The following is a 14,976-nucleotide window of genomic DNA, read 5'->3' as shown; positions in this document are numbered from 1 at the left end:
GGCAGAAAAATGGCTATTACTAAGGTCTCTATTTATTTATTATTTTTAGAGTGGGCAGAGCATGTAACATACCACTCTAGATCCTGCCCTGGTTATTAAAGCTGCAGTTCATCAGCATTTCACGTGTGTGATCCTTGATCGTGTGAGAGCACCACGGCATTCACTATATATGAGACAGGTGGTACACAGGGTGCTTAAACTTTTTTGGTCATTTTAAGATTTGTGTATGCTGGAAGGCAGCTAATTCTGTAGCATGCAATAAGATCTTTAGCTGCTTGTGTTAATATTCAGCAAATAACGCTCGTATATCCTACACAGAAGACCACAACAACTTTGTCTTTTATATTTATTTATTTTTACAAATCTCAGAAGCAGGTTTTACAAAATGGTTCTAGTGTGAATTTTGGGACTCATTACCTCTCTGATGAATGTCATGTTTGTAGATGATAGCTGAGACTTTCGTCTACCTGTTGCCCGTAAGGTCTGGTTTTGTATTTTGAGGATAGCAGATGTACAAATGCTTTGGCTGCATCCTTCTTCCTGTGTCCGGAAAATGTAAAGGTTCATGCCTGAATTATTAACGTTCATGTAAGTGTGTTGATTTACCTAATGGGCAATCATTCTGTGTAACAGCCTCCCTTGAGACAGAGTTGTTTCAGGTTCAGTAGTAGCAAACTATAACCCTTGAGCAACAGGGGAATTTACCTTTGCTAACAGAATAAATAGGGTTTTGATCAGCCTTGGTGAATGAGACCATTGCACTAAGGCTTCTCTTATTAAAATTCCTTCAACTAGAGCAGATGCAGCAGTACTGGGAAATTTTAGGGAAAGTAGTAATTCCCCTTCTCCCTGTTGTTGTTTTAAAAGCTTCACCCAGACTTGAATTGAGTAGAAGAACTAATTGCTTTTCATTTTAAAACTAGAAGCAACTCACAGGGGATCTAATTAAAATTCCAGTGTCTGGAAGGAAATATGCCATATAAATCTGAAAAAGTAGTTGCTTAAAAATTAGTAGTATCTCCATACCAGATCATGCAGGCTCAGAAGAGTTTGAACGCCCACATACTTAATTTCAAAATTTAAAGACTGTCATTACCCACTTTCCTTAGTTATTCTGAAATCCTGTTTTGATCATAATCTGGAAAGTTTACAAAAGATTGATGAAGATATAAAAAGGCAATGACAGTTCATTGCTTGTTTATAACAGCATTGGGCAATGGGCTTTTTGTTTAAAAAGATCATCTTGACACAGTAGGGTTCATCAGCATTAAAGCTTGAAAAATGAAGGGCAAAGACCAGGGTTCCCACCAAAAGTGGCAGCCTTCCTTCCTTTGTTAGGAGATGTACATAACCACGGAAAGGCCTCACTCCTGCTGCATTTCCTCCTGGTCTAAAATGCTCCTTCAGCTCTCTGCCAGCATGAAAATGGTGACCCTAACTCTAGCCGTGTACTGCTACCAGGACACGTGTGTTTATGCACCACGGAGTTGTTTACTTTGTGGCTATTGTAGCCTTCTTCCATCTTTCTTGTAAGCTTGCAGTGCCATCTAGACTGTCAAACCACTCAGTCTTCTCTTAATTCAAAAGCAGCACAATGTCCCTGTTTTTCCACTGTCACCATAAAAATAAAAATGAGTACAAGCTTAATAAATGAAGCACCAAAAATCATCTAGTTATTGATTTCTGATCACTCTTTCCCCTTCCCACTTGGGATATACTGGGAATGGGTTAAATGGTATCCAGTTTTGAGTGAAGGCTTGCATTGTGTTATATTACACTGTGAACTCGTTGTTAGTTCCTAACTAACAATACAAAAGAAAACCAAGCCAAAGGAAGACAAACCTGTTGCTCAAACTCTTTGTTTTTAATTTAGTTTGCTCTTGATGAAACAGATTGTGGAGTGGTCTGGAATTCACTTACCTCTCCAGTTCTCTCATCACCCCTTGACACATGTTAGATCAGCCTGGGGCTGCTTTAATCTCAACCAGCTGCTATTTTTCCCCTCGTAGACTTGTAGACCAGATGGAGTTTGCTGGCCTGTGCTGCGCTGTGGCCATCCTCATACCCCAGAAGATATCAGCTTGTTCTCCCTTTCCTCCTCCCTACCTGCCCAGGCATGCATGCCAGGTGTGCACACACCTTGCTCACGAGAAGTTGTGGAGAGATGCTACTGCAGATTTTTGTGAACCATTTGTATAGCTGAAATGTGAGTGAATGTTACCTTCAACTGAGGACAGTGCTTACATTCCGTTTCTGCTCAGTGTAGCAGTTAAGGTGTATGAATAAATTGGGTTGAAATTAATGCAACTTAATTATAAGCTTCAGTATAGTGCTGGATGGGACCGTAACCTCGCAAACAGTGCTGACTTGGGGGGCGAGCTGGGCACCTAGTACTTCCCCTGAAACAGAGACAAGTCCTTTGCAGATGGTTCATCATTGATCTTTGACTTTTCAACATGACTTATAAAATAAATCCATTTTCTATGGGATCTAAATTTGAAAACATTTCTGATGAGCACAGTTATGTACCTTGCAGTGTATTGCTTGTCCAGTATCTATTTACTTTTCCTGCTCTTATTTTAATGTTATTTTACTGTCTGTGCACAAAGAAATGGCTGTTGGCATATGTTTACTAGGTATAGTTTCTCTTTTATGCTTATATTAAGGATCTGAAAGAGCAAACCACTTAAGAATATGCCCAACAGAAAGCACACTCGCTGACATGAAGCTTCTAATTCATCCATAACTTTCAAAGGTTTCTGCAGTTAGTCTGTAAATGATTCTGGCTTTCAGAAGGGCTTTCTATGAAATGGTTGCTTTTTACTTTGAAATAAAATACATTACAATATACCACTTACCAGCCATATGCTTATACATCACATGACAAAGCCCAGAGAAAGTATTCTTGTGCCAAGAGAAAATTAAGTGTTATTTTTTTCCTCACTGTATAAATTCACTGGAACTTTCATTTTCATGGTAGAAGTATTATTTCAGAAAAGTGGTAGTTAGGGTGAATGCTGATACGTTATAGCCTGATCATCTTACATGTGTGTAGTCCTTTTATTATCACGTGCAGTTCCTTTGGTATGTCTTTTTTTTCCTCAGTGAATTTTGCATTTAGCCTTGGCGTACATTGTGAAGAAATACTTCTTACTATATATTATTCCTGAAACTGTCATCAGTGTCATTTCTAACTCAGTTTTTTTGTTGAGAAGTGTTAGGAAAAGCTTGTATATAGAAATTATTGCAAAATATTAAAAGACTATATTGTGTATGTGTGATACATTACTTATCCGAAAGTAAGAAAGAAAACGTACACCTTAAATGATTTTAAAAGGAGGGAAAATACTGATACATCTGTATCAGAACATTTCTTTAGCAAACTAATGCTTAAATGAGCAAAGACTCAAAGCTCCATATTTTCAATTATTTGTGACTACCACTTGCAGTTGAAAGTCATTCTGCACAGTGGAACTTACTCAGTTTGTTGCAAATGTGAATGAAATGTTTTTGGGTGTTGTGTTTTTGTTGTTTTTTTTTTTTTTACTTTCTCAAACAGGCAGCAGCCCTTTGGACAGTCCCAGGAACTTCTCTCCAAATGCACCTGCTCATTTCTCCTTTGTTCCTGCCCGAAGGTAAGGCAGGATCTATTCTCTTTGGACTGGCAAGCAAATAGTTTATAAGCTTTTATTTAGAAATGGCCTATGTCTTAGAAGTTTTTTGATTGTGTTTTGCTTTCTCTGATGTTTCCAATTTTATTTTGTTTTATTCTTTTTGGTTTAGATCTTGGCGGCACCCAGAATGTATTAGGTGCTTTTCAGACCTAGAAGAAGATTAAATTAAGTAGTCAGTACTGCCTAAGGAGGCAATGTTCTTCCAGAAAGATGACATGTAGGGCATGTGATATGACAAATAATTTAGTCATAATGACATTAAAGCCAGTTATGATTAGGATAATCATGTCTTAGTTGTAATCCTAGATGTTCTTCTCACTGAATAACTGCGGTGTATTCAAAGTGTACTGATCTTCTTTGCTATGTCTGCACAAAGACGTAAACATACACAAAATTAGGCGTGCACAACTGTGTGTGCATTCATTCGCTGCATTCTGACTGGTAGCAACTTTTTAGTTTTCTCTACTCTCTTGGGCATTGGTGTCAAGAGTACATTATTGCTCTAATGAGGAAAATAACTGATAATTGAAATTGCAAGTCTACAAGAACCTCTAGAAGAAGAGCAGCATTGAGAGATCTGAATGTGAAGCTATCATCTGTCCTGCAGCGAATGCTAGACAAATGCTGTTCATGCTGTATATCAAACTAGTGGAAAGAAATCTGATACTATAGTGATGAATTTAGTGTAAAGAATAGGATAGAAAGAATAAAGACAGCTGGGAGAAGCAGACAAATGGTGTATTGAATGTTGTATCCCAGCAGGTAGGCAGAAATAGATAATGATACAGAAAGTTAAATTTTGTGGAGAAATAAAGAACAGGAGAAAAAGAGAGATCCAAAGCAGGGTTTGGGCATAGTAGCAGGATTATGAGACTCAGGTGTGGGGAAGATATTTTGGATTTGCTAAACTCTGCCTTGGCTGAAAAAAACCCAATCTGTGTTAAAAATGATCTGAGAATGGAAAAAGTGTGATCATCCTGAGAGGAAGTAAGTTTTCTGAGAACAACAGATTTAGCTTGGTGACTAGTCAGAAAAAGGATAGGTCTCAAAACTTCAAAGAAGAATAAAATGGCAGGTAAATCCTGGAGCGTTTCTGCATTGAGGTGATTAGGTAGAAGACCTGGTGTCCTTGAATACTGTTTGAGGTAGACTTTGGTCTTCAGGTCTTACATAAGAAAAAACTTCGTAACAGCATGTGAAATGTGACAGACTGGATATGTATTTTTCTGTTGCCTCAGAGGGAAAAATTAGTATTTTACTTGCTGGTAAAACAATTCAAATGGACTCACAGCATCCATCTTTATTTTTAAAGAGGTATCTGAGCCTGATCTGGGTATATTCAGTAAGTTCTGTTGAAGTCAACTGAGTTTTTACCAGTTTTCACAGTATCTGGAGCTCTGGACCCTAGAACACAGGAGGAAAGTTAGAGCTGAAACCATTGTCAAAATTTAACATAATTTTTCAACATCATGTTTCAACTTGATGTTTCAGTATCATTGCTTTCTGAAGTTTCAAGCAGCAAATAAATGTTTTAATACTAAAACTTGGAAGAGTGCCCTTTCATACTTTTCCACTTTTTAAATCTAATTTTTAAAGAAATAGATGAATAAAGATTAAGTCTGTCCTCTGGAATGCTGTGGTTCATTTTACAGTATGCATGTTGCTCTCTATACTTTTTCTGTCATTCATTGAAAAGAACACTTAAGCCCAGCTTGGTTTAGAAACTTGTTTCTATTTTCTACTTGCATTACACCCTGAATAGCTATGCCAGCAGTACCAATACATATTTATTAGATTATCACATAGTGGTATCAGAATAACTTCTATATGATGGTATTAAGTAATTGCAAGTGTGGTGCTCTGTTACCCCAGAGAAATGGATATTTCACTGTACCCTTTTGATTGGCATTGCATGGGTCTTAAGAGGTGGTTCTTACCTGATTTCCTCCTGTTGCCGTCACAGAAATTATTTGTTGCTGATTTTCTGCCTTTTATATTTGGTTTAATTTCTTCATTTATTATCCTGTTTGGACATTGTCTGTGGTTTCCATTCTTTCATATTAGCCCTGTGATGAGTTTATTCTTGGGACAGAGTAGGAAACATATTTGAAAAACTTGTTTTATTGTAAAGCCAGTTTCACTACAGTATACTGCAAGATTATCCTTAGTTTGACTGGTGATTAATCATAGATCCTTTGCTAGACACCCTTTCAATGATTGTGTCATAGCCACAAAGTTAACATGTTCAGGGATCTTCCTGTTTGAATAAGGAAATGTATGATTAATTCTGTCCATATTCACTAAAACTGATCTTAGCGGAATACCAGTAACAGATGATGAGGGTTTTTTCAGAAATCACATGTGCATCTTCTACTTCTCCCTCTCTCATTGTCATTGTACAATTTCTTCCACACAGCCATGGACACAGAGCAGACAGGTAATGTGTATCGTATCTGCTGTTTGTATGTGTGTATGAACTATGCTTCTGTGCAGCTGAGCCTGTGTCCCTAACAAGTTCATGCTGTAATAACCCCATTTAGGCATTCAGCTTCTATTCTTTGGTAATCAAAAAAGGAAATCTTTGCATTTTGGCTTAAAATGATAAACAGGTAGTGCTCTGGAGAAGATGTGTTGTTCTTCTAGCACCTTCTTGTTTTGAAATTGATCTACTGTTCATTGGATAGCATTTAGCTGCCATAAAAATACCTCCTTCATTAACTAATTAAAATGTCATTTAAAAGGCAAAATTTGTTGTTTGCATGTTTTTATTGTGCTAGCAAAGAATCTATAATAAAGAAAATAAAAGACCTAAAAATTTCTTTCCAAGTATCTTTTCCTAAGAAATATTGCGTGAGATCTCTCTAAAAATATGTTTATTAACAAAACACTGCAGTAATTTTGAAATGTTTTGCATAAACGAAGGAGGAATTTTCTTTTAAAGTCTTTTTCCCGTTGCCTTTGATTTGGAAGATTTCTACTCTTGTCCCACTTCCTTCTGCTAGAATAGAGCTGATATGCATTGTCCTGACTGCTTAGCACATTGCTTGCCTAGATTGCATCAGCAGAAAATAGCTCAAGCATGAAGAGGTATCCTGGAATTTTCTAATTGAGAAAGACTTTTTCGGTTAACTTTGTCAAAATGAAAATTCTGAAGTAGTTTCAATACACAATTTAGTCAACTCACTGTTTTGCTTTCCTTTTGCAAAAAATGAGTGACCTGTGCTTTCCTGTCTACTGTTTGAGAAGTCAGGAACACACTGTCTTGCTTTGGGACTGAGGGTCCAAACTGAGGTTAGAGCATTGACCTAAATATTTCCCCAGCACCCCTGTATGTTACAAGAAGCTGAATGAAGATCATTGAAGTTTGGTGTTCTGTCACTGACCACATGATCCAGCAACTTTATAATGCTGACATTTGTTGTTTTTCAGGATTAAGAAAGGAATTTAATTTCTCTTGGAATTTTTTGAGATTGTTCTTCTACATGTAATTGTCTTGTCAAAGAAAACGTCACCTGTGGCTAAATGGGGTTTAGCTATAGCATAAGCATGCAATAGAAATCTGCATTACAGCTTGATTATTTTTTCTTAATGCATGAAGCATGAGTCTTTAAAAACTCTTGACATAATATTCTCTCAGTGATGTAGAACAGTGAGTGTATTTTCCTCTTGTTCTAAGGTAGATGGCAAAGAAGAGTAGTGTATATCAGTGCCTGAAAATAAATGCCTGGGTGTGCATTGAACTTTTTTCTGAAGATGAGGCTTCATGGGTGTGGATAGTGGGATGAGAAGTATTACTGTGAAGATGATAACAGTTGAGATTTTGATAAGAACTAAGCACTATTTCAGACCTGTATGAAACATCCTATTTTATAATGCACTTGCATAAATGTATTGTATCTACACGTAGCAAAAAAACCCCAAATCTTTCCAAAGTAGGTTAGAATGACGAACTGTTCTAATTCAGCTTCACTTTATGACCAGTTACTGATAATCTGCTGTAATAAAAGAAACAAGCAAATGGAAACTGATGTGCGGAAGAGACTTCTTTAACATCCATCCTGTCGTGCAGCAGGACACATTTGTCCATTATAGGACACAAAATGCATGCAAGACTGAAATGAAATCAGAGGCAGAAAAAGCACTGTGAGACTGAGCTGAATGTAGTTCAGTTTCCATCCTCACCGAGGCAGGTTCTGGGGGGAGAAGAGGGTTTCAGGGAGGGCAACACTGATTATTCTCAAAGCAGTTGTGTAGTTCCTCAGTTTTGACATTGGTAAGACAAGACCTTTTCTGCAGTATCTCCAGGATGTTTTGGCTGTTTTCCCTGAGGGTAATGTTTCTTTGGCTATGATAGGGAAATAACTACTAATATTATGTTGACTGGAGGTGAAAGAGACCCTAGGTGAGATTTCTGTGATTTCTATCTCCCTTTATTTTGAGTGGACCCCTCGGCTCTGTTCAGATCTGCTGTAGTGGATTTAATTCACCAGCTGTGTTAGGCGATGTGCTAGGCAGAATGCCTTCTGACTAGGTAAACTAACGAATCTGCTTTCAGTTGATTCTTGATCTAGTATGATTTTTTTTCCCCCTCAATTTTAAACTTTATTTGGAAGACAAGGAACTGCATAAGTAATTATCTTAGGCATGACTGTCTTCTTCACATAAGTTTGAAATGAGCTGATTTCATTTGTCTGTTTTAGAAACTCCAATTTTTGCACAACTGGTCACATTTACAAAGCATCTACTTAATGCAGGAATCTGATGCCCATTTGCTTTATCTTTTCCAAGGTCACTTACTTTTGCTTTTAAAACTTACCCTAGCTGCTTTTTCACAAAGGTCATTGTAAATAGGGTACCTCATTTATCTGAATAACTTGAGACTTTAATAAAAACGTGAGGTTAAGAGATTTTTTGGGGAAAAATGCTTATTTCCCCCAAGAATTAGCCACAATATATCCCTGACAGTAATTTCCCTTACTTCTTTTCCCCAGAACGGATGGACGCCGCTGGTCCTTGGCCTCCCTTCCTTCATCTGGATATGGAACAAACACTCCCAGTTCAACAGTTTCTGTAAGTGGCACAGACTTTTCCAAGCAATTCAGTTTGTACAAACACACCCTAACAAACCAGCTTTTGAGTCTTTACTAAAATATCTGATCTTTCTTCATTGTTTTGCTAACATTATTTAATACACTAATTATTTTAAAAATTATTTTAATTATTGGTTCTGCTGCTTTTTCCTCCATTTCCCAGCTCCTGTCATCTTGCACTTTGCCTTTAGCATTGGTGAAATCCCAGTGCAGCACTTGGCTCGACCAATCAGTTGAGAGGCAGAATGTCTCAGAAGTGGCAGGACTCTAAGCGATAGTGCATAACTACTAGCCAGCTCTCACCTTTTTGTAACTGGGAAATGAAATTCTTGTCTGCTGTCAAGTTCTTAGTATGAAAACCTCTGCTATCAGGCTAGCAGAAAGAAAAACTGATAATCCACATCTGTTACTCAACTCCAATAATTTGAACCTCCTAATAAAGCTGTTCAGTTCTTACGCATGTCATTAGAAAGGCTGGCTGCAGTTTGCTTGAGTTCTGTACTTTCAAAAGGCTAGTATGTCATTAATACCAGTAAGGTAGCAGCACTGTGTTAACCCTTATAACTCTCAGATACATCATACAATGAATCTTATTCTTTAGTTTATGTGAACTAGATGTTGTGGTTATCCACGTAACAACCTTGCAAAGCCAAGCATAGAAAAATTAGAAATGTTAAGGCTACCTGTACAGACTTAATGTAACATGCTTTTGTATGTGTGTTATGGTGAGTGTCTTCAACTGTGTGGTCATATATCACTGCCTCTTTTCGTAATACTTCTACTGATCATTTTGGGTTTTGTTTACAGAGTATGTTCCGAATAATTGTAATACCTGCATTAATTAGGACTCAATATTCCATGTTATGCAAATCTTACACTGAATGCAGTATCATTGTTTTCCTTGTGAGCTGTTCTGTTAAGTTCATCCATAAATTTCTAGTGCTTCTCAAGCACAAATTTATCATCACAGTTCCTTAGGAAGTGAGTGGGTTTTGTTCATTTTGGGATTTTTTTTTTGTCTCCTTCGAAGGCAGGTGACTTGATTTCAGTCTCCTGTGGGAGAAGTCTCTGTGTGCGTGCGCGCATGTGTGTATGAATATATGGGCAGGAGCACAGAAAAATGTGGGAGAAGATTTCATTATCAACATGAATAAGATGCCCCTGGTTTTGCTGCGAAGCAGTATTATATATTCAAGCACATGAGACCAGCTGTTAAAATGGAGCTCTGCTTTTGCCTTTATAGTCTTAGGTTAAATCTTTATGGGTATAAGCCATGGCTAAGTCCTTTTCTGAGTACCAGCTATGAGAGCATGGAGCAAGTACAGTTACTTTTTGTATGGATGACATCCAAATAGTTTGATCATTGGTAGTCACTGTGAGAGTTTCCAAGATGCCTGTGAAGATGACAATTTGGAGACCAAACTGCCTGCAGTGTGTAAGTCCTTCTTACCTGCAGGTGTGATCAGTAGTTTTTCAAGAGTTTATAGTTTGACCAGCCTTTGGGTAGAAGTCCATGGAGAGAGAAAAACTAACAACAACAAAAAATATCCGTTGGAAGTATGAGTCCTTGCTTTGAAATAGGGACATTAAAGCTACTTTTAGAAAGTTCTCAGCTTCCTGACATGGGAAAGAAAACACATTTGTCTTTTGACATGTTGCCAGAAATAGCTAGATCATTTTGATTGACATTTTTCCAGAAAAAAAACCAAAAAACCCCAACCCAACAGATCTGAGATAGACATGTCACATAGAAAGCATCAGTTCAAATGGTGTAAGTATTGTAAGCAACAGAAAACAGGTTGGTATAATGAGAAGCATGAAGTGATGGTCATATACAGATCTGAATTCACCTTCCTGCAGGAAATAGTTAGATTAAAACCTGTAATTCCAAGACTTTTTTCTTCTAAATGGCTGAGTCTCTCATGTCTTTTTCTTTTGCTGGTTCAGTGTTACAATCTCAGAAAGACATTGAAATGGGCTGTTAAGTAAGTAGTGATGCAATTCTTGGAGCTATTAAACTTAGTATTACATTTCTAAGCCAATCCTACTTACTACTTGTCTGTGACAATACTATTATCATAGTATTTCATAGATTAGAATTAATTTGAGTTGATCTGAATAACACCTCTGAAGTTGATAAAAGCAGTATTATTCCTGCATAGACTTTAAAACTGAAGTAGGAAGTAGTCAAGGGGCTTGTCAAAAGGGCACAATGAATTAATGCTACAGATGCGAATATAACAGAATTTTTGGCTTCCATTTCAAGTGATCAGTCTTCAGGATTACATTTCTTTTTCAAGCAAGATAGAGGGAAGCCGGTAGACCTTCTTTCTGGTGTACATATCAGTAGGAAATGAAATATCAAGAAGAGTGTCAGTTCTGTGTTCTGCTGGCCTGAGTTCTGTATGGCAGTTAGAGCTGACCTCCATCAATGTGGTCATAGATCAGCTGCTCTACCAATCAACCAACTGAACAAACCAAGACATTTGTCTAGTCTAAGGTCAGTGGAAACCTGTAGATTCTGCTTTATTTTTTGCTTCCAAATGAGGGATAGCACTTTTAAAAAAATACACATTTACCCTTTTCATATGAATCATGAAGACCAGATATACATCATCAGCCCAACACTAAAAAAGCTAAAGACCTTCTTTCAAATTAGATGAATATAGAACAGTCAGTTGAATGGGCCAATATACAATTATTTTTAAACATCTAGTGTGCTATTCATTTTCTAGATGCAGAGTTAATATATAAGCTACTGTAGTGTTAGCTTGATTTTTTTTACTGGAGAAGAGTTGGTGAATTCTGCATCTGTAATTAAGACACCAGAGGGATGTTTGTATTAGTCTGCTGCAGATATTGAATACAGTGATGTGATTACTTAAAAATCAATGCTTCAGAAGTATTTCACTTTGCTTTCACGCTTTTTCATTGAAAGGTTGTACACCTTAAGACTGCTAGAGAAGCCCTTGGCAGAGGAAAGTCCATTTCTCATCATGGCCTTTTTCTTCAGGACTTGCTTTAATTATTCTCTGGAATTACAAACTCTGTGATCTGATTGCTTTTAAGGAGAGAAAGTGGAGGGAGGATTTTGTTCGGTCATCCATGAGCTGACTAGCACTGCTTCCCGGTGATTTTGCTGTTAGGAGACATAAAATTTGTAATGCTTTTTCTAGACTATCAGTTTTGATTTTTTTTCTAACTCTAGTGACTAGCTAACCGTCCTTAATGTGGTAGTTTTAGTTTAATTTTGTTTTGAATAAGACATGTATTTGTAATGCCAGAACTTGAGTACCTGCTAATGCAGGTTTGTAAGATAGTGTCTTCAGTACTTCCTGCTCTATTGCAGGACCTGCGTTATTCATCATGAACGGGATGTCAACTGAGGCGTACCTTTTCTTTGAAAGTGTTGCTGTTTTTTCATAGGCAGGTACTTCTCCCTGCTCTTTGTATTCTGTAAGACACAAAGACATCAAAGAAAGCTCTGAAAGTCAAACAGGACTTGCGTAATTCTGTACTACAAGGACTTCCTGTACTTGGGATAAGCAGTGTGCACAGCAGAATAGCTGTGGGCAAAGGGGCTATCAAATACCCAGGCTCTCCATCTTGGCTTCAGTGTGGATTAGACCAGTGTAAGCTGATACATCATCTGGATGATCATCACTGTGTGGACACTGCTGGATAAGACTTCCCGACATGATCCCTGCACCTAGACCTGCCTGAAGGAAAACATTGGAAGTGGTGGCTTCCAGTTCCAGCCACACCTGGGGAGTTTGTGCATGTCCCAAGGCTTTCAAGGGGGTTCTTTTCTGTAAATACTTCTGTGCAGTGCAGAGGGAATGGATCTGGGGTCTGGAGCTAATTATATTTTTATCAAAGAATATGATCTTTAGGTTTATAAGTTCTGACGTGCAGATCTCCATCTCAGTTTTGGCTAGAATTCTCTAGATAAGACTATGCTAGGATCTGCAACAATCTGCTTAGTTTTAAATCAGTTCAAGTGTAGCTGTTACCTTCTTGACAAATTTGGATGTACCTGTTTTATGTGATTTCAGAATATTTTCTCTTTGCTGTCAACATTACAAACATGCAGGACTTGGTGAAAAGCCTTGTCAGCATCTGGCTTTCATTGCTTGGCCATACTTCTTAGCTTTCTTTTCCAAAAACCATCAACAGCAAATAAATCTAGAAAAGCATGCTAGGTGAGTTAAAGCTTTGGTCATACGTGTTATATCATGTATAATTCTCTCCTACCAATACCCCTGGTACTAGGATGCCCTGCTTTCCAGTGTGAGTGAGGGTTATTGTAGCAAAAGGAGAAGTTTTCCCACTGGAACGGTGTACATAATTAATTTCATCAGATCAATAAGGAGCATTGGAACTTAGATTAGGATAATGTTTTTAATAAGGCCCACTGGTGCTACTCTGGTTATTCAGCACTTCTTTCCCACACCCCACCACCCCCCTCTGCTTTGTTTTTAAAGAGGATTTTTAATTTGCCCTTACATAATATATTTTCTTACTTTTGTAAAATGGAAAGGGGCATTGAAAAATCACGCAAGAAGAAATGCATTTGTTAGTTGACCTACAGCTTTTTCCCCTGGAACATCCAACATTTGATGTTATTAACACTTCCCACAAATATTTGTTTTAATCTCAGGTTTCTTGAAGTTCAAGGATTAAAACAGTTTCATGTCTATCATTATCACAAGACGTGTCATATAAATGCATCAACTACTTTAAAGATGAATAAGCTGTTCATAACAAGAAACTATTAATCTTACAACTCTGCAAAGTCAGCTACTTTCATTTTATTATTGCCTACTTAGTTAGAGAAGAAGCCTGATGGGTAAAGGAAGGGAGAAATAAAATCCTGACCATTTACAATAGCAATTTCCAATGAGAGCCAATGATCAGCAAAAACTCTCACGTCTACACAGCTCCATAGCATTCTGCATGCCAGTGAAACTCGAGCTAAGAGAGCATGAGGGAAAAGGAAAGAAAGTTGCTCACCACTCCAGGAACCTCCTTGTCCTTTCGAGAGTAGCACTGGTACTCACATACCTTCCTTTCTGCCTCCTGATAGTAAATTACCTGCATGATAAGATCTAATGGTTCCAGAATCAGATGCAGTGGTTCCCTGGCCTTCTCCCAAAGTCGTCTTGATCTCACCAGCTCTGTTGTTGTACCTAAGAGTTGGCTTAGCCTAATGAGAACAACAAAGAGAGGCACCTGGTCTGATAAGTAGCTTTCTTTTCCGCTGGAGTGTGCAGTGTCTGGCAGAATCCGTTCCTCTTCCATTCATTAGCTGACCCCTATGCATGCGTTTAGTGCATTTCTTTTCTGTATTTTTTTCTGTACTCAGTCATCATGCTCATCTCAGGAGAAGCTGCACCAGCTGCCCTTTCAGCCCACGGCAGATGAACTTCATTTCCTGACAAAGCATTTCAGTACTGAGAGCATCACTGATGAGGAAGGGCGCCATTCTCCAGCCTTGAGGCCTCGGTCTCGCAGTCTCAGGTGAGCTTTGGGTTGTTTGTTGAATTTTCAAGATGTTGGACAAATGTATTGCATTTCTATTTGTGCTTTCCGATCTAAGAATAGTCATTTGTGGTTGTTTTGTTACACGTTTTTGAAATTATTTTAATCAACATTTAACCTACCTCACCTAATCAGAAAGGATTTTTTTTTTTTTTTTTTTTTGATGCTGAGGTTTTGGGTTGCAAAATGGTTATCACAGTCTGCTTTTGTATCTTCACAAAACCTGATGCACAAGCGTCTTGTACTAAATCTGTAAAAAGTAGATTTCCTTTTAGTGAAGTTTCTTCTCTGAATTTTTCTGCCTTTATATAAAGAAGTGGTTGCAGTCACTGTTAATAACTTTTCCAGCAGTGCTTCCAAAGGGGTATGAAAACTAGATGCTGTGGTTTAACTCCAGCCAGCAACTAAGCATCATGCATCAGCTCACTTATTCCCCGTCCCATCCAGTGGGATGGGGGAGAGAATCAGGAAAAAAAGTAAAACTTGTAGGTTGAGATAAGAACAGTTTAATAGAACAGAAAGGAAGAAACTGATAATGATAAGAATAACAATAATAGAATGACAAATATAATAATAAAAGGATAGGAATATACAAAGTGATGCACAGTGCAATTGCTCACCACCCGCCGACTGACACCCAGTTAGTTCCCAAGCAGCGATCCACCCCCCAG

At 37.8% G+C, this 14,976-nt stretch overlaps 1 protein-coding gene across 6 annotated transcripts in view; it reads left to right on the top strand.

Moving 5' to 3' along the window:
- Positions 1 to 14,976, top strand: part of MAST2 (microtubule associated serine/threonine kinase 2) — a 178,148-nt gene that overhangs the window by 108,967 nt on the left and 54,205 nt on the right. For 4 of the 6 annotated variants that reach the window (XM_010582442.1, XM_010582443.1, XM_010582440.1 and 1 more), the window contains 4 exons: positions 3,560 to 3,635; positions 6,091 to 6,111; positions 8,666 to 8,744; positions 14,130 to 14,284. In XM_010582442.1, coding sequence (XP_010580744.1) covers positions 3,560 to 3,635; positions 6,091 to 6,111; positions 8,666 to 8,744; positions 14,130 to 14,284 — 331 coding nt within the window. The remainder of the gene's footprint in view (positions 1 to 3,559; positions 3,636 to 6,090; positions 6,112 to 8,665; positions 8,745 to 14,129; positions 14,285 to 14,976) is intronic. The other 2 variants (XM_010582445.1, XM_010582441.1) reach the window with 1 other exon arrangement.

The sequence above is a fragment of the Haliaeetus leucocephalus genome, unplaced genomic scaffold (assembly GCF_000737465.1).
Source record: "Haliaeetus leucocephalus isolate CR32 unplaced genomic scaffold, Haliaeetus_leucocephalus-4.0 Scaffold848, whole genome shotgun sequence".
In the NCBI taxonomy this organism is placed as follows: domain Eukaryota; kingdom Metazoa; phylum Chordata; class Aves; order Accipitriformes; family Accipitridae; genus Haliaeetus; species Haliaeetus leucocephalus.
The sequence above is the reverse complement of the archived record's forward strand: the minus strand, read 5'-3'. Positions and strand labels throughout refer to the sequence as shown.